Consider the following 20,896-nt stretch of genomic DNA (forward strand, 5'->3'; position numbering starts at 1 on the left):
AGTTATTCACTAAAACACAGTTTCCACTAATTTAGATTAATTTTTGGTGGTCATTTCCAAAATTTTCACAATTTATGTACGAGGAACTAAAATGCCTGTCCGATCTTCAACACAGCTTTTTGTAGAAAGACAAAGAATGATAATGAGAAGAGCTCTAATTGGCTCTCTGATGACGCAACAAAAGGATAACACCTTAAATCTCGACACATCAAAAGAAACCGAACCAATGATGATATCTGGAATGAGCCTCAAACGAAGCTGAGATTTCCCTGTTCCAATGAGAAAATAATTACTACCTAAACAAAGGGATGTGCCAAAAGACATCATGGTCGAATTTTTAAATGAAAATTTTTGAAGAAATTATAGAATTAAAATTTTGAGTTTCCTTACGAAGATTCCCTACGTTAAAATTTCTTTGAAAATAATACAAAATCTATGAGAACTTACAAAATATACATCTTTGAACCCACATAACATTATAATAAGGACAAAATATAGAATATTACTAAAATATCAGGTTATATGTAATTTTATAGACACTACTTAAGTATGGTATTATTTTGACCGAATATTACAATTAAAATTAAACCTTAAATATAATAATTAATATCAAATAATTCTCAATTGTCTTTCCGAAGCTAAGCATGAACATGAATGTATGTATATAGGGAGTTCCAAAATTTTACTTACTATGATACATTATACTTGAGTATAATGTAACATATTAGTCGGTAATGTTCTTCCACCCCCTCCTTTTTCGGTTATCTTTGGGACGCTTGACGTGTACATCAAGCACCGCGAACAAAATTCGGTGCGGTCGGCATTTATAGACTCTTATATTTTTCTTCGGCGGGGAATATTGTATCAAACCTTAGAATTAACATCTATATTAAACTATTTTATATACTAAATGCACAGTTCCATTGTCGTTTTACATTTTTACGTGATACAGTATCCAAATTTTCCTTTTTTGTTTTCTGTCAATAGAATTCATCTCATTGATGAAATTCTAAGAAGGGCACAGATACTTCAAACAACGTACAGTTGTGATATTGGTTCTTCGTTTCCGATAGAAGTAATTTGCTTTGTGAAACAGCTGAAATCTGAAATAAGTGTTCAGAATTCAGTTTGACCTACAAGGCTTTTAATTGTGAAATATAAGTAATTGGCATCTAGCTTTTCAGAACTTATTGCCGCGTATTTGTTGTTTTTGAAGCTCCCTGTCTCTGTTAGTTCTGCGGAAAGGTTTTCTCAAAATTGAAATTAATATAAAACTATGTGAGAAGCACAATGGACCAAAATAGCTTGAATAATCTAGCACTGCTCTCAATAAATGCGAACAAAGCTGAAAAAATGGATGCACGGGAGTTAGTAAAATATTTTGCTGATAGGAAAGCAAGAAGGAAACCATTCAATAATTTCCTGCTACTCTTCAAGACGACTGACGTTAATGAGTGCAAAGAGTAGAGTCCATCTTTCATTGTGAAGCTTATTGAATAAATTATATGTATAACAAAGTGGTTTCCATTTATGAATATTTAACCCTAGTAGTTGCATGCATCTAACTCATTGTTAACAGATACAGGGAAGTATGGTTTTTTATTATGTTACCTATCATTAAAAAAAATGTTATTAAGAAGGAGGCCCTGGGTAATAATTAACTAGCAATTTTATTATTTATAATAGAACTTACTACTTACGAGAGTTGTCCCCAAAGTAATCTCTCCAAAGCACTGGAGACGCGAGGAAACTGTTCGTGCGACTGTTTTCAACACTGCGGTGTTTCTTGTTTTCTCCACTTTCAAACAAACCAGCGCGAACTTCACTGGGACCATCAGCCTTGGCTTGGTAGTAGTTTGTAATTATGGAGCTCTCGCTTGGCTCTGCCGTCAACTGCGGGATTCAAGCAGTTATTATAGTTTTCAACACAAAAGGCGTAAAACCTATCGGAATTCGTCGCAAATTGACGGAAGTGTATGGCGACTCATGTACGGATGTTAAGAACGTCCACAAGTGCAAAATATTTAGGGTGTAGGGAGTTTGCAGCTGGTCGTACTGAAATTCACGACGAACAAAGAAACGGGATACTTGCAACAGTTAGGATGGGACATCATCACTCACTCATTCTATAGACCGGACTTGACACCAATAACTAGCAATGTTTACTACGTTAAAAGAACATTTAACCGGAAGGTGCTTTAGCAGCGACGACAAGGTGAAAGATGAGGTTTAAAGCGCCCTTAAACACATAACCGGGAGGTGATATGATATAAGCGTACAAACACTGACATAGTACCTACAAAGTTGCATCGACCGAAATGGCAATTATGTAGGGAAATGGATAAATGTATAGGCTCTAAAATGATGCATACATTATTGAAAATAAAGTTTCTTTGTATTTCTAAAAGAAAATTAGGAGACGTTACTTTGGGATTGCATTCGTAAAATTAGCAAAAGGAAAATAATCCTCCTGTAGTATCATAAGATTAACTCTCTGATCCTATTAAACAGTAAATCACCCGTATTAATGTTACCAGATAAAAATCACTGTAGGGATGTTCTATTCAAATTTCAAGCACTTCGAGCAAAACCAGGACATAAGACGTTCCGGAATGCAGTATTGAAAAAATCAAAGCTGGAACAATACCAAACAAACCGAGGTGGTTAGCTACCATAAGGACGGCATATTTCTTCTCCTTTGGATCTTTGTACGTATAAAGTAAGAATTATTATCTGAGAGAACACCCATATGTACATATTAAATCGTTATGTAACTATGACAAAATTATTCTTTTGACTCTTATATTGAATATTTAATCCTCAAAAGACTTTTGTACGTTCATTAACTTTTGTCCCCACATAAGAAAGTTTTCTCTACTTGGCTGAGTGAGTCTGCGTGGGGTTCTGTGTTGCAACATATGGGTCAAGACAAGGATGTCTATTTTCGTTTAAAATTAAATACTGCTAGTTTGAAACTATTATTTTGTAGGGTAATGTGATAGAATTTATTTATGCAGGCAAACTCGATCCGTGATTTTTAAAGTGTTTTCTTAGGGAAAATTTGATCGACCCCATAAATGTATCATACCAGCACAATGTACGGTACCGGTATATACCTAATGTGGTTTTTCAGCAAAAGCACAAAACTTTTGGCAAATCCAGGATTGATCACATGCTTGATTTTAAAAAAAAGCAACACAACGAGTATGTAAAAACAAAGAAATTATGAAACGTTTTATTAATGTTGTTTGTTTTCTGGGCAAACAAGAACAGGTTTTAGGGGTCATAACGAATGTAACTGTGGGGGAAATAATGTGGAACTGCAAACTCTAGTTAGCAAATTATGATCCATTATTACACAACCAATTATAAAGGTAACCAAGAAAGTTCTGTCGCTTTTTCACCCACCACCTTCGAACATCGATATATCACCTAAGATGTACCTGCAAGATCAACACTTGTCCTCATCAGCATCGACGACTTTCTGCCAACATTCTGGAAGACTGTGGATTCCATTACGGTACAATTTGATGGGCCGTGAAGCAAAGTAGGTATCAAGTACATTTTGCACCTCTACTAGGGATTTGAACTGGCGTCCTCTAAGGTAATTGTCCAAGAAATGGAACAGTTTATAATTGCAATAGTGTTTCCCATCCTAGGCGTAGAATGGTGTCCAGTGGCGTAACTACGTTTTATGGTAGTAAAGTTGCAGAAGAATGTGCTTTAAAATGTTCCTCGATAATAATCAAAATCGAGGAATTTGGATAGGCTAAGAATAAGATTGGAGGATAATAGAAAACAGATATGTGTAGAGAGCCATAGCAATTCTGACCAGATTTAATTGATACAGAGTGAGACCAATTGAAATTTGTATTTGCGCCGTTTAACCCCTTCGGGATCCTATGGTACAATTTGTACCATATGCACTTTCCATGGTACATTGCGTTATTTCTCTTCTATTTGAGCTTTTTCGTCCGGTTTTTTTTTTTTTTTTGTTTTCCAAGTCCAGAGGCCTTGCAGAAGACATTACGTATGGTTTCAGACCGTCCTGCGTCCAGACATAGGAGGTGATGACGTCATAAGTCAAAAATTTATTTTCTCATTTTCTAAGCGTATGTTCAATATTTTTTGGCGGGCTTATTTTTCTACGTAGAAGATTGAAATTTTGCACAAACATTCAGTCCACGGAGTAGTATGTACCAGATTTTTTGTTCCGATGTCAGTGCTAAAACAGGGGGGGAACCAGAGGGGGAAAGGGGTAAAAATAGGGATTTTTTACCCCAAAAATCCCATTTTTCGTCATTTTTCCGCCTTACATACATGATAGGACCACGTGAGTCATACCGTCTGAAAGGCAGTTCCATTCTGAAGAGAACGACGGTCGAATTATTATCCTAGAGTAATTAGGGATGTCTCAGGGAATTTTTATCCAAATATACTTCTGTATAGGGTAAAAGTGGGGCATGGTAGGGAAATTTTTTCTGGCGGGCCTATTTTTTCACGTAGAAGATTGAAATTTTGCACAAACATTCAGTTCACCGAGTAGTATTTACCAGATTTTTTGTTCCGATGTCAGTGCTAAAACAGGGGGGAACCAGGAGGCAAAGGGGTAAAAATAGGGATTTTTACCCCAAAAATCCCGTTTTTCATCATTTTCCCGCCTTACATACATGATAGGACCACGTGAGTCATACCGTCTGAAAGGCAGTTCCATTCTGAAGAGAACGACGGTCGAATTATTATTCTAGGGTAATTAGGGCCGTCTCAGTGAATTTTTATCCAAATATACTTCTGTATAGGGTAAAAGTGGGGCATGGTAGGGAAATTTTTTCTGGCGGGCTTATTTCTTCACGTAGAAGATTGAAATTTTGCACAAACATTCAGTCCACCGAGTAGTATTTACCAGAAATTTTTTTCCGATTTCTGCGTAAAAACAGGGGGTCCAGAGGGGCAAAAGTTGAAAAAAGGGAAAATTTGCCCCCAAAAATCCCTTTTTTCAGGAATTTCCTGCCTTAGATACATGATGGAGACATGTAAATGGTACCGCCTGAAAGACAGTTCCATTCTGAGGAGAATGATTGGCGGATTATAGTCCTAGGGTAATTAGGGATGTCTCAGGAATTTTTTTCCCTGAGATCATAGTGTTTTATGGTACATTGGGGCATTGTGGGAATTTTTGATAAAAATTATCCCGCCCTTACTATTCAAGATAGAAACTTGAAATTTGGCACACACATTCAGTATACCAAGTACTATTTATCAGATTTTTTTTGATGGCTACGATCACACAGGAGGGGTCCAGGGGGGGCCAAAGTTCGAGAAAAAAATTTCCCTCCGAAATTTTCACTTTGACATTTTTTCCCGCTTCTGGTATATGGTATGAGCATGCAAGTGGTACCATTCGAAAGCCAGCTCTATTCTGAAGAGAATGAAGTATGAACCATGATCCTAGGATAAATAGTGACGATACAGTAGCTGCTTGACTGAAAGTCTAAAAAATAGCCCAAAAAGCCAGGATCCGGAAAGGGTTAACCTACTAATTCCTGAAGTCATCCATTTAGTAATGAATTAAATATTAGATATTATTGTTGCACTGATAATTTTTGTGTTTACTTTTGTAAGTGTATACACACATACCTACACGAGTTGTCTTACTTTTTTTTTAGTTTAACGTCCCACGTATATGCCCGGAAGCGAAGGAAGATGGTGATAATGATAATGATGAAATGATGAGTGAAGAAGTGTGAAGAAACGGGACAGCCCCCCAAAAATGCACACACAATGTTTGTCTACCACAATGCCAACTTGACGCCACCTGGGATTGAACCAGATACCCCACACACTAGAGATTATGGCTCTACCACTGAGAAACTGCGACAACCTAAATTTTCTATTTATTATACTATTTCTAAGTTCTTCAGGTTATTACAAATTTCTTTTTTATATGAAGTCATTCTACTCTTTTTTTCTCCTTTAAAAATACGGAATATTCAGAGAAAATGTAAACCATAATATTATCTTATTCTTACTACATAATCAATCCCAACAGTTGTTTGGTTCCTTTTTGCCTGCAGAAATACTTAAGTAATTTACATCAGATATAAAAATAACATTAATAATACCAACAGGTATACAATAATGGTAATTAATTCTGAGTTTATTTTCCTGCTGATTCCAATATAAATAACATGTAGTCTTTGTTTAGTTGCTCATGGCTATTAACTTTTATTGACGTTACGTGAAAAAAATATATTGCTTTAGTTTTGCGTCACGATACGATTAGATTATATTTTATTTTTTAATAAAATTAACATTTCAATTTTTTCATCCTCACATACATTTCAGGACTGATTATAGTGCGAGAATAATGAATTACAGTGAGCCAGTGAGTGATGACAGATTTTAATTTGTTTCATGGTTTATTTTCTTTTTTTTTAAATCTTCAGTTGTAATATGACGGTAAGTTCTTTAAACATGTTGAAAGCACTACTACATATTATTTCCTATATGTTACTATAGCACGGCCAACAAGAGATGGTCTCTGACGTTTCTTACCACATGCGGTGGGACATTGCAGCCCCTACTTTGATACCAGTTTTACCAACCACGATCACTCTGTCTTATACCATTAATTAAATTGCCACTACAGTTGCACCGAAAAAAAACCTTGACAAGCGAGTAGTGGCAATGTCACTGCGAGCTGTCAGAGACGTTCTCTTACTGGACGCACTATAGTTTGCAACTTACCAAGTCAGGCGAGAAGTCACCACATCTTGGTAACTCTCAAATTGTGTTTTTGTTGATCCTTTTAAGTAACCATCTGATTTACTCAAAGTGTAGAAAAAGGATTCACAAGTTAGTAAGTCGTCAGAATTCACCACTGAGTGCAGTTTTAAGGTCACTTCAAAACAACGGTACATAGTACACCGCAGAAGTTTTAAACTGGTTTCTTGTTTCTTTGGTAAAATTTAGCATCCCTCTTCAGTACCAAAACTATATGAGACGTGGACCTACAGTTTGAGATGGAATTCGACTCAGTGGAACGCGTTCAAACTTTTAATCCTCTTACGGGATCATGTTCACCGAAGGCATACTCGCTAGCCATTAGACTAGCGGGGAGGGCTCACTACGAATTTTGAACTGGTGTGTTCAATACACAGGGGGGCCCTAATTATGTATACGATGTTTGACTGACTGTAGTATTTGTAATTCTGGACAAAAAAATCGATATGGCAACACTGTGTAGCCTGAGAGTGGGGATAACGGTCATTGGACTTAGAACCGTTAGTATGTGCCAGACAAGATGAACGAAACATTCCCAAACCGTTGGATCGGTCGACATGGGTCTGTGGAGTGGCCAGCTCGATCTCCTTATTTTACATCAAATGACTTTTTCTTATGGGGTGTATAAAGGACAAAGTGTATCAACATCACATACGCAATTTAGCCGAACTACGGGAGGCTATCACAGAAGAGTTCCACAGTATATTAGTATGGATCTGTCATGCTGCTTATGACAACATTGCTCTTCGTCTCCAGGCATGTATTGACTTGAATGGAGCATTAGTGGACCATGCCATGGAAAACAAAGATTAAAATTCTTGTATGGAAAGGTTTGAGAGTAATGTGTTTACGTTCAATTTTATTTCAAGGTATATTGCTAGTTTCTTTATCACAATCTTTCAAACATCATATACATTATTATGGGTCACTCTGTAATGTTCCTCTTCTATTGTGACGAAGCAGAATTTGAGAATTTGAGGCAAGAGAAATCTTCTTCCTTGTGCTCAAGTTACTACACTTGAACAATGTTACATGTTACCCTTTAGTGTGCGATATAGTCCTTAGGAATAGTTTACCCAATGTTTATTAGCGGAACTTTAAGTAATGGTCTGTATGTCAAAGTGTTGATTGACTCTTTTATTTGCTTACAGAATATGAGCTATCAAGAATATGTGATTAATACAATATGCGACTCGATTGCATGAAACACAGGATGTTTCTAGCGTCCTTGCCGAACACTTTGATGATCTCGATATTGCTCTACAAAAGCGTTCTTCAAACATTTTTCAAATTGGGACCATTTTTACTGGTCAAATTATTTTATAGACTACTCTACTCTTATCCTTTTCGAAAGCAAATTTTTTATGATTTTCTTAAAAATATTTTGAATATACACCAATATTCTATATTTTAAAATATAATTGATTAAAATCTCCTTAATTGGAATTCCTAGAAGAAAATAAATATTAGTTTTTTTTAAAATAATTGAAGGCTATCAAGAATATATTATAATAATACATCTATATAAGTTTTTAGAATTTTATGATCTTTACCTTATTAACTGTCTAATTTAACATGTTTGACATTCTCAACCACAATTATTCTTAACTATTCAACATTATATAACATGTTTGAGATCTTATATACAGTGCAATTGTGTTTTATTTTTTTATATCTTTTTTTCTTGATTTAGGTTCAATTTAAGAGGACCGGAAAAGTAGACTTCAGGGACCACTTACAGTCCACGAGCCACAGTTTGAGTAACGCTTTTCTACATTATAGAGAGATAAATGAATGGGTTATAATCTCAATCGCTTGATCTCAACCGTTGTGAATTTTCTTTCGGGTTACTTAAGACACAAAATGGGTGGAAATAATTCCCACAGCAGTGATGGTGTCTGCTGAAATCTTTGGATCTCTGGTGGCTTATTTTGTATATACTTTGCGTTAATCATAAGACTGTCGGTGAGGGCTCTCACTTAAAACATACTATTTCACAAACTGTGTCATTTGTTTTCTAATATTCATTTTTAATATAACTCCAATCTACTTTCATTGCTTGCTTCACATCCCGTACTACACCTTTAAAATAAGAATTTCAAGGAACGTGTATGAATAAAACAGACTGGAGGGAAAGGAAACTTTGTATTTCCTTTCCGCAGTTTTCTGAGTAGAAAGTTTTCAGCTTGTAGCAATTTGACGTTAGCTGCCATTTCTAACGGAAGTCAATCAAGGACTCCTGATCTTATTACCCAAAGAATACTTTTTGGGAAATTATCAAAGAACAAGTATTTTCGTTTAAGTCAGTTAGTATTTAAGTTTTAATTCTTTTGGAACTCCCAAAGAATTTTGTCGTTCAAACAAAATTATTTCTTTGAAATTGTTAGTGCGATCTCTTTCATCACTGCAAGTTGCAATGAAAATAAACAAACAGATTAGTTAACCTCTCTTCCTCCATTACTAAAGTCACACGTTATGACATTTCTTTGCACACAGTACCTTCTAATTCTACATGAGAATCAATGGTCGGAGATACATTGACCTGCCATTGAGAACAAAACCAGGGAGGACGTTGGGACGAGGAGGATTGCTTGCCTGATTCTTACTCTGTGAAATGGTCTGGGCTGTCAATCATCCAAATATTTGTCTAAGTTTGAAAGACAAGAGTGTTCATCGCCACAGAGGCACATCCTGGAGTTGTGGGAATGAGTCCGATCTTCGCTGGAACTTCTGTCTAGCTTTCTTTCGACACCCGTGGCTGTTGACTGTATTCATCTGCATTTGATTTTGGAGTGAACAAGACTTCTGGTACGCCATAGCCCTACCACCTGTCTATCGTCATGTTGTTACAGAGAACTTCGCTGTAGAATCATCGTCGTTGTATACCGGAGGTACTGTAGTAGATTTTCCTATCCCAACGTTAAATCCTTTCTTTCACCCTTTCACCTTTCATCAACACAATCTGTTGAAAGTGTTGAACTTCATTTCACAAATGTAACTCAGGTTTCGACCTCGGTATCTAAACAATTCAATAAGTTTGTGGAAATATGGGATTGTTAGTTGAAATCCACATTTCTGTTATTTGGAACCCGAACCACAGGATTTAACAACCCCATGCTGCATTATAAAGCCGTAATTGTTCAGTGTTTGTATATGTAGTACCTTGAATCCTAACTGTCAATTTATACCTTCACTGCCGTTTCAATAATTTTATTTTTCAAAGTAATCTTTTAAATCACAGAGGAAAACGAATTTACTACACTATCCCTGATGTTCTGCAAAATCATAGAGTTGTATGTATGCTTCATGCGCTGTGTTATAGCCTATAAGAAGTTTTAAATTCCTTTGATCACAAATTGTCCTTGACCAGCTATACTAACGTAAGACTTCAAGACAGATTATACTTTATTTACTATCTGACTTTGACAGACGACTATATTTGCCATGTTTCATCATGTCGCAAAATCGCCTTGAAACTTGATTGTATTATAACGTTGTACAGAGATTTGTTGCAGTACTTACTCGTAGAGTCGGTGTATGTTCATGCAGAAAAAAATAGTACCACCGAAAGATTACCAAATTGTGCGGTTTGATATTGCTGACCAAGATAGATGATTGCAACTCAGATTCAAGCAGCGCTTGGAAACTAAAATTGTAAACAAATTACTTGTAACTAGTTACTTCAGAGTGTGCACATGCTCTGTACCGCGTACGAGTGTTTAGTTTGCCCAATTTCTCTACTAAAATCGTCTATTCTAATATCCTGCTGAACGCTGGATACATAAAAGTAGTAGGCCCCCCCGTATGTCCAGCCGAGTGAGCAAAAAATTTTGTGACGTCATAGGTCAAAGGTCAATGACCTTGGCCCGGGGTCAATGACCTAGGGGTACATAGGACCACCCACTCTAAATTTTGGCAGGGGTACCATGGCCCACCCCCTAAATTTTGGCAGGGGTACATAGGACCACCCCCCTTAAATTTTTGATATTGCCAAATCTAAAAATTTGGTATGGTAGCCTAGAACCATAGTATGTACCTCTATTAGTATTGGGTGTCTATGTCGTTCCCTTTCATGGGTAAAAAATTGGCAAAAATTCAAATTTCGGGGGGTTTTGACCTAATTTATCCCCTTTGATGAGGTATTATTACCCTATATAGTTATATGGGCGTATACAGGGGTCCATTACCTTTCATAACATATGGGTATATTAATGCACCCCTTGAAAAATTTGGGAGGGGTAGCTTGGCCCACCCCTTAAATTTTGGAAATTGACCAATTTAAACATTGAGTATTATAGTACAGGACCCTAATATGTATTATGATAAATTTGGGCGGTCCACCTCGTTTCCTTCTAGGGGTACAAAATTGCCAAAAATATAAACGTAAGCAATACGTTGTACCACGTGTTTGGTTTTCGACCTAATTTATCTCCTTGGATGAGGTCCTATTACCTTATATAGTTATATGGTCATGTATAGTAGTCCATTATCTATCATAAGACATGGGTACATTGGTGCACCCCTTTAAATTTTTGGGAAGGGTACCTTGGCCCACCCCTTAAATTTTGGAAAATGTCAAATTAAAACATTTGGTATTATAGTACAGGATCTCAATATGTATCATGATAAATTTGGGTGGACCACCTCCTCCCTTTTAGGGGTACAAAATTGTCAAAATATAAACGTAAGCAATACGTTATACCACGTGTTTGGTCTTTTGGCCCAATTTATCCTCTTGGATGAAGTTATATTACGTTATATGGTTATATGGTTATATATAGGGGTCTATTCCCTATCATAAGACATAGGTACATTTGTGCACTCCTTTAAAAATTTGTGAGGGGTACTTTGGCCAACCCCTTAAATTCTAGAAATTGCTCATTTTATATATTTGGTATTATAGTACTGGACATTAACATGTATTATGATAAATTTGGGTTTTTCTCCTCGTTCCCTTTTAGGGGTACCAAATTGCCAAATTTTAGTACAACCACGTTTTTTTTTGGCCCAATTTATCCTCTTGGATGAGATTCTATTACCTTATATGGTTATATGGTTATGTATAGGGGTCTAGTCCCTATCATAAGACATAGGTACATTTGTGCACTCCTTTAAAAATTTGGGAGGGGTACTTTGGCCCACCCCTTAAATTTTGGAAATTGCCCAATTTAAACATTTGGTATTATAGTACCGGACCCTAACATGTATTATGATAAATTTGGGTGGTCCACCTCGTTCCCTTTTAGGGGTACAAAATTGTCAAAATATAAACGTAAGCAATACGTTGTACCACGTGTTTGGTCTTTGGCCCAATTTATCCTCTTGGATGAGGTTCTATTACCTTATATGGTTATATGGTTATGTATAGGGGTCTATTCCCTATCATAAGACATAGGTACATGTGTGCACTCCTTTAAAAATTTGTGAGGGGTACTTTGGCCCACCCCATAAATTTTAGAAATTGCTCATTTTATATATTTGGTATTATAGTACTGGGCCCTAACATGTATTATGATAAATTTGAGTGGTTCACCTCGTTCCCTTTTAGGGGTACGAAATTGCCAAAATATAAAAGTAAGCAATACGTTGTACCACGTGTTTGGTTTTGACCTAAGTTATCCTCTTGGATGAGGTCCTATTACCTTATATGGTTATGTATATAGGTTCATTTTCTATCATAAGACATGGGTACATTTGTGCACTCCTTTTAAAATTTGTGAGGGGTACCTTGGCTCACCCCTTAAATTTTAGAAATCGCTCATTTTATATATTTGGTATTATAGTACCGGACCCTAACATGTATTATGATAAATTTGGGTGGTTCACCTCGTTCCCTTTTAGGGGTACGAAATTGCCAAATTTTAGTACAACCACGTGTTTGTTTTGGCTCAATTTATCCCTTGGATCAGGTCCTATTACCTTATATGATTATATGGTTATGTATATTGGTCCATTCCCTATTATAAGACATGGGTATATTGATGCACCCTTTAAAAATTTGGGAGGGGTACCTTGGCCCACCTCTTTATTTTGGAAATTGTCCAATTTAAACATTTGGTATAATAGTATAAGACCCTAATATATATATATATATATATATATATTACTATAAATTTGGGTGGTCCATCTCGTTCCCTTTCATGGGTACGAAATTGCCAAATTTTAGTACAACCACGTGTTTCGTTTTTGACCTAATTTATTCCCTTGGATGAGGTCCTATTACCTAATATGATTATATGGTCATGTATAGGGTCCATTTTCTATCATAAGACATAGGTAGATTGATACACACCGGAAGGGGTACCATAGCCAATCCCTTAAATTTTTGGAAATTTTTCCAATTTAAGCATTCGCTATCATAGTACATGACCTCAATATGTATAATGATAAATTTGGGTGGTCCACCTTGTTCCCTTTCATGAGTAAAAAAAATGCCAAAATATAAACATAAGCAATATGTTGTATCACGTGTTTGGTTTTTGGCCCAATTTATCCCGTTTGATGCGGTCTTATTACCGTATATGGTTATATGGCCATGTATATAGGTTCATTTCCTATCATAAGACATGAGTACATTGATGCACCCTTTAAAAATTTGTCCACTCAGTCCACTCAGTTTTAGAAATTATTTAATATAAGCATTTGGTATCTTTGTGCAGGTCTTCAATATGTACCACTATAAATTTGGATGGTCCACATCGTTCCCTTTCATGGGTAAAGAACTACCAAAAATCAAATTTTGGAGGTTATTGACCCTTTGATAAGTATTTACCACGTTATATGGTTTATTACCTTTATATGTTTATGTTCTCTTTTAAATTTGGGAATTATAAAATAACATAATTTGGTACACGTTTTCTAGGACCCATTGGTGTTCCTCTTATGGCCAAATATTCAAAATTTAGAGGTTATTAACCGGCTTTATTATTAAATGAGTACATGATTTATTACTATTTTCATAAGATACAGGTGTATTTGTGTACCAATCTTAAATTTTGGGAGGGGTACATTTCTTATTGTCATATCAATAATTGGTAATTGTTCTTAAAATTGGATAGTATCTCATTCATTGGGTAAATCATTATGATCACGTGATCAGTTATTGACCTATGATGGGATTAGGAGTCCAGGACATTGGTACATTTAAACTTTGTAGGATAATTTGAGAATTGTCAAATGAAATTGAGTCATTGGTATTGATTATTACAGCCAAATATAAACGTAAGCAATACGATGTACCACGTGATTGACCTTGATGAGGTAGTGTACAGGGATACATAGCTAACCTTATTGAATCTTATGACTCATAGTCTTAAGGGAATACATGCTACAACACTAGCAAAGTTATTGTTGATGCAATTTCATTGGTTGATCACTATCTTTCGTGCAATCTGATTGGCTGATCACTATCTTTCGTGCAATCTGATTGGTTGATGATTTTCAAATCTTTGCTGCATTCAGTTTTAAGTTTTGTTTAACATTTAAAAATCTTGGTTTCGTTCAACATTTTGCACTCACTGATAAATATGATCAAAACCGTTTATTTGTTAATCGAATAGTTAAAAACCGGATAAAGTTTGACGGTTAACCGTGAAACGTAAATTTTTTTAGTATGAAAATTTTTTGTTTGAAAGTTTTTGTTTGAAAACTCTTGTTTCAAATTTGTGTTTGAATTTTTTTGTTTCAGAATTTTGTTTGAAATTTGTTTCAAAATTTTTTTGAAAATTTTTAATTTTTTTGTTGCAAAATTTTGTTTGAAAATTTTTTGTTTAAAATTTTTCGTTTCCAAATTTTTTTGTTTCGAATTTTTCTTTAAATTTTGTTTGGAAAATTTTGGTTTCAAATTTTTAAGTTTGTGCACTCATTAGTGAAGAACCGGAACTGCTTGGAAGAAAATTTGGTTTGAAAATTTTTGTTTCGAAAGTTTTGTTTGAAATTTTTGTTTCAAAGTTTGGTTTGACATTTTTAAAGTTTGTGCACTCATTAGTAAAGAACCGGAACTGTTTAGAACTAAAACCTCTGGCAACATTGTGGTGCAATAGTACACGTCAGAACATGGGGTTGTACTTGAAATGAAAAAAAAAACACAATTCATTGTAATGGATCATTTTATTACACTCCACATACATCCATACCAGATAGTGGTTCTGGATATTGTCGATACAATGTATTTTGAACTTCTTGCACTAGTTTGTCTTTAGCTTATAATTTTAATTCCAGTTGAAGTCTTTTAAGGTCTATTGCAATATCAATTGGCGGAAACTCAATGTCCATTTGATCACAAATAAACTGTTTATCAATACAGGTATGCACCCACGAACGATGTTGACAACCATCACAACATCTAGATACATGTTGTACAATATGCATAACACATTTTTCAAAATAGTACTTTTTCAGGAATATACTTGTTTTGTTGCACACTTCCACTGAATGTTTCGCACACTGGAATACGTTGATGAATTTGTTCCATTCCGTTTGCGTTAGATACACCATGTTGCGAGGGACATGCAATGTACTCTTTTTACGTAACAGCACCATCTTCTCTTCAAGGACTGAACGCAGCACCACTTCATGATTTGAGCCTAATGATTTGACTATGGTCACATTTAGCTCATCATGAAAATAATCGTTCATTTGGTCGATTCGTGAACATAATATTTGCCATTCTTCAAAGGTCAGTTGTACACCAAATTGTTCTGCTTTGCCCAATCGAATTACTGGTTCAAATGTTCTAGCACTGATACCAATCATCACATGTTTTGTTTGAAATATATTTATTGGATAATAGCTTGCGAAGATGAATTCTTTATCGTTAGAAGTACACATCTTTCCTGCTGAAACGCACTTGCTCAAATGATTTCGTGGGATGACAGTGTATTGGTTGATTTATAGAACTACGGCTGACGTCATAGGAAAGGAATGTGCTGACATTTGAATTCATGATTTCATCACAGTTACTGACGTCATGCTGACCAACCAAATTCATACAACAACGTCTGACGTCAAAGGAATGTGCTGACGTTTGAATTCAAGATTTCATCACAATTGCTGACAAAACCGGCTGTGTACTAAATTCAAATTGATGACTTCGACCCAAGAATCCTTTGTAACATAAAGATACAGATCCAGTATTTAAGAAACGCAGCAGTTCTTCTTGTTTTGATGCTTCCATGGGTAAATATCTTGCTGGTAAAATTATATTCTTATCATTTTCAAGCTTCACTACGATTCTTAATCCAAACTTTGTAGGGATTTTTTGGCTAGCTAAGATTCTATAAGGTACATTCTGTTGTAAATCAGTAATCTTGGTAAATGATTTCATCACATTACGTGTGTTTAGAAACTGCAGACAAGTAGCCATGATGATGTTATTATGAATACTAAATCGAACGATATTTATATATGGTGCAAAACTGATGACGTTGCATTATCATGTTCTGACGTGTACTATTGCACCACAATGTTGCCAGAGGTTTTAGTTCTAAACAGTTCCGGTTCTTTACTAATGAGTGCACAAACTTTTAAAAATGTCAAACCAAACTTTGAAACAAAATTTTTGAAACGAAAAAAATTTGGAAACGAAAAATTCAAACAAAATTTTGAAACGAAAAAAATTTTCAAACAAAATTTTGAAAAAAATTCGAAACAAAATTTTAAACAAAAAAATTGGAAACGAAAAATTTCAAAACAAAAAATTTTCAAACAAAATTTTGCAACAAAAAATTAAAAATTTTCAAAAAAATTTTGAAAAATAAATTTCAAACAAAATTCTGAAACAAAAAAATTCAACCACAAATTTGAAACAAGAGTTTTCAAACAAAAACTTTCAAACAAAAAAATTCAAACTAAAAAATTTTACGTTTCACGGTTAACCGTCAAACTTTATCCGGTTTTTAACTATTCGATTAACAAATAAACGGTTTTGATCATATTTATCAGTGAGTGCAAAATGTTGAACGAAACCAAGATTTTTAAATGTTAAAAACAAAACTAAATGCATCAAAGATTTGAAACTCATCAACCAATCAGATTACACGAAAAATAGTCATCAGCCAATCAGATTGCACAAAAGATACTGATTAACCAATCAAATTGCATCAACAATAACTTTGCCAGTGTTGTAGCATGTATTCCCTTAAGACTATGAGTCATAACATTCAATAAGGTAAGCTATCAGATTTCTAAAGCTCAAGGTCAAATCAATCACCACAAATGATCTTAGACTATGAGCTGTGACTAAAGTTCAAAGTATTGTTTCAAATTTCGCGCCTTATGTTAAAGTTCTGTTTATCACAATTCCCAAATTTAAAAGAGAACATAAACATATAAAGGTAATAAACCATATAACGTGCTAAATACTTATCAAAGGGTCAATAACCTCCAAAATTTGATTTTTGGTAGTTCTTTACCCATGAAAGGGAACGATGTGGACCATCCAAATTTATAGTGGTACATATTGAAGACCTGTACGAAGATACCAAATGCTTATATTAAACAATTTCTAAAACTGAGTGGACTGAGTGGACAAATTTTTAAAGGGTGCATCAATGTACTCATGTCTTATGATAGGAAATGAACCTATATACATGACCATATAACCATATACGGTAATAAGACCGCATCAAACGGGATAAATTGGGCCAAAAACCAAACACGTGATACAACATATTGTTTATGTTTATATTTTGGCATTTTTTTTTACTCATGAAAGGGAACAAGGTGGACCACCCAAATTTATCATTATACATATTGAGGTCATGTACTATGATAGCGAATGCTTAAATTGGAAAAATTTCCAAAATTTAAGGGATTGGCTATGGTACCCCTTCCGGTGTGTATCAATCTACCTATGTCTTATGATAGAAAATGGACCCTATACATGACCATATAATCATATTAGGTAATAGGACCTCATCCAAGGGAATAAATTAGGTCAAAAACGAAACACGTGGTTGTACTAAAATTTGGCAATTTCGTACCCATGAAAGGGAACGAGATGGACCACCCAAATTTATAGTAATATATATATATATATATATATATATATATATATATATATATATATATATATATATATATATATATATATTAGGGTCTTATACTATTATACCAAATGTTTAAATTGGACAATTTCCAAAATAAAGAGGTGGGCCAAGGTACCCCTCCCAAATTTTTAAAGAGTGCATCAATATACCCATGTCTTATAATAGGGAATGGACCAATATACATAACCATATAATCATATAAGGTAATAGGACCTGATCCAAGGGGATAAATTGAGCCAAAACAAACACGTGGTTGTACTAAAATTTGGCAATTTCGTACCCCTAAAAGGGAACGAGGTGAACCACCCAAATTTATCATAATACATGTTAGGGTCCGGTACTATAATACCAAATATATAAAATGAGCGATTTCTAAAATTTAAGGGGTGGGCCAAGGTACCCCTCACAAATTTTAAAAGGAGTGCACAAATGTACCCATGTCTTATGATAGGAAATGAACCTATATACATAACCATATAAGGTAATAGGACCTCATCCAAGAGGATAACTTAGGTCAAAACCAAACACGTGGTACAACGTATTGCTTACGTTTATATTTTGACAATTTTGTACCCCTAAAAGGGAACGAGGTGGACCACCCAAATTTATCATAATACATGTTAGGGTCCCTTGCTATAATACCAAATGTTTAAATTGGGCAATTTCCAAAATTTATGGGGTGGGCCAAAGTACCCCTCCCAAATTTTTAAAGGAGTGCACAAATGTACCTATGTCTTATGATAGGGAATAGACCCCTATACATAACCATATAACCATATAAGGTAATAGAACCTCATCCAAGAGGATAAATTGGGCCAAAAGACCAAACACGTGGTATAACGTATTGCTTACGTTTATATTTTGACAATTTTGTACCCCTAAAAGGGAAGGAGGTGGTCCACCCAAATTTATCATGATACATATTGAGATCCTGTATTATAATACCAAATGTTTTAATTTGACATTTTCCAAAATTTAAGGGGTGGGCCAAGGTACCCTTCCCAAAAATTTAAAGGGGTGCACCAATGTACCCATGTCTTATGATAGATAATGGACCACTATACATGACCATATAACTATATAAGGAAATAGGACCTCATCCAAGGAGATAAATTAGGTCGAAAACCAAACACGTGGTACAACGTATTGCTTACGTTTATATTTTTGGCAATTTTGTACCCCTAGAAGGAAACGAGGTGGACCGCCCAAATTTATCATAATACATATTAGGGTCCTGTACTATAATACTCAATGTTTAAATTGGTCAATTTCCAAAATTTAAGGGGTGGGCCAAGCTACCCCTCCCAAATTTTTCAAGGGGTGCATTAATATACCCATATGTTATGAAAGGTAATGGACCCCTGTATACGCCCATATAACTATATAGGGTAATAATACCTCATCAAAGGGGATAAATTAGGTCAAAACCCCCCGAAATTTGAATTTTTGCCAATTTTTTACCCATGAAAGGGAACGACATAGACACCCAATACTAATAGAGGTACATACTATGGTTCTAGGCTACCATACCAAATTTTTAGATTTGGCAATATCAAAAATTTAAGGGGGGTGGTCCTATGTACCCCTGCCAAAATTTAGGGGGTGAGCCATGGTACCCCTGCCAGAATTTAGAGTGGGTGGTCCTATGTACCCCTAGGTCATTGACCCCGGGCCAAGGTCATTGACCTTTGACCTATGACGTCACAAAATTTTTTGCTGACTCGGCTGGACATACGGGGGGGCCTACTACTATAAACGTAATGCAATTTTTTTAGATTAAGCGAAAATAATCCATATTTGATGGGTTATTGGAGAAAGCGCCTAATATGTAATTTTAGAGCAACGGACGTTCTACATTTGACTTCAGATTTTAGGAAACAGTTATAACATAAGACTGGCTTGGAAGATACAGGGTGTTGAACTTTATTTATCATACCCTTGACAACCAACAGCATTTTTCAACTAAATAATACTTGTCAATATACTGCAGATATCAGAGATAGGTCGCGGATTTATCCTTTGTGAATTATATCTTGGGTATAAATTTCATTATATCACAAGGCAATCCATAGCAACTATAATCCTGCAGGTACGAAGAAAAAGGGAAGAATATAAAGCTGTATCCAAGACTTCTAAGATTATATACGCTTTCGTGGTAGACATGTCTCGTACTAAAACATATACAGAAATTCGTTAAATGCGACCTGCTGAAGTTCAATGTGTATGAGGTTATGCATATCTATCATTCGTTTAATTTCATCGATTATCTGAGCGTAATGAGCTCCTTCGTGGCTAAGCGGTTAGCGTACGCGCCTATACGTGTGAGACCCGGGTTCGATTCCCGGGGGAGCTCATGTGGTTCAGATTCCACGTTAATCAGTAGATTCACGTCTCATATAGCCTCGCTACTCAACGGGACGTTAAAATCAAAATAAACTTAACTCTATCTGAGCATAACACTTCTACTAATTTTTACCGATGTATGGCACATTATTAACCTTGAATTGTTTAAATTAATCTGCTATTTGTACCATTCTTTCTGTTACAGGTAATGAGGAAATATCTTTGGCTGTCCGTACACCATGATATTAACAGGAGTAATACTGATGATCATTGCCCTTATGGCGATATTAATGATTGCATCTCTTTTGCTCATTCGAAGATTTTGCGTTCATTCTCGCAGGTAATTATTAATCTTCTAGGGAAAGACATATAAAGTAAGAAATATCTTATAGTTAGTATAGTAGACAAGTTGTCTAGTAGAGTATAACTGATATAGTCTACTTCACGCTTGAATAGTCAGAATAATAAAATATTTATATAAGGTTTACTTTGATTTAATACTCAAATTATATTGTAATAAATGTAGTTCATCACGAGACTCCACCATTTTAAATTCAAATTATGTGAGGGGCCACGGTGGCTCAGTGGCAGAGCGTTCACCTATAGTGCATGGGGTTTTTGGTTCGATTCATGCTTGCGCCAAGTGAATTTTGTGGTGGACAAACACCGTGTGCGTGGCTTTCTTCGGGGTTCTCCCGTTTCCATCCACTTTCTTCATTCCA

At 35.3% G+C, this 20,896-nt stretch overlaps 1 protein-coding gene across 1 annotated transcript in view; it reads left to right on the forward strand.

Annotated features, from left to right (window-relative positions):
* LOC145669228 (uncharacterized) overlaps window positions 1-20,896 on the forward strand; it is a 73,804-nt gene that overhangs the window by 7,238 nt on the left and 45,670 nt on the right. Inside the window, exon 2 of the mRNA XM_081737557.1 lies at window positions 20,380-20,514. Within this exon, the coding sequence (XP_081593683.1) occupies window positions 20,414-20,514 (101 nt within the window). The 5' untranslated portion in view covers window positions 20,380-20,413. The remainder of the gene's footprint in view (window positions 1-20,379; window positions 20,515-20,896) is intronic.

Source organism: Thermobia domestica, chromosome 13, assembly GCF_964235325.1.
Source record: "Thermobia domestica chromosome 13, izTheDome1.hap1.1, whole genome shotgun sequence".
Lineage (NCBI taxonomy): Eukaryota > Metazoa > Arthropoda > Insecta > Zygentoma > Lepismatidae > Thermobia > Thermobia domestica.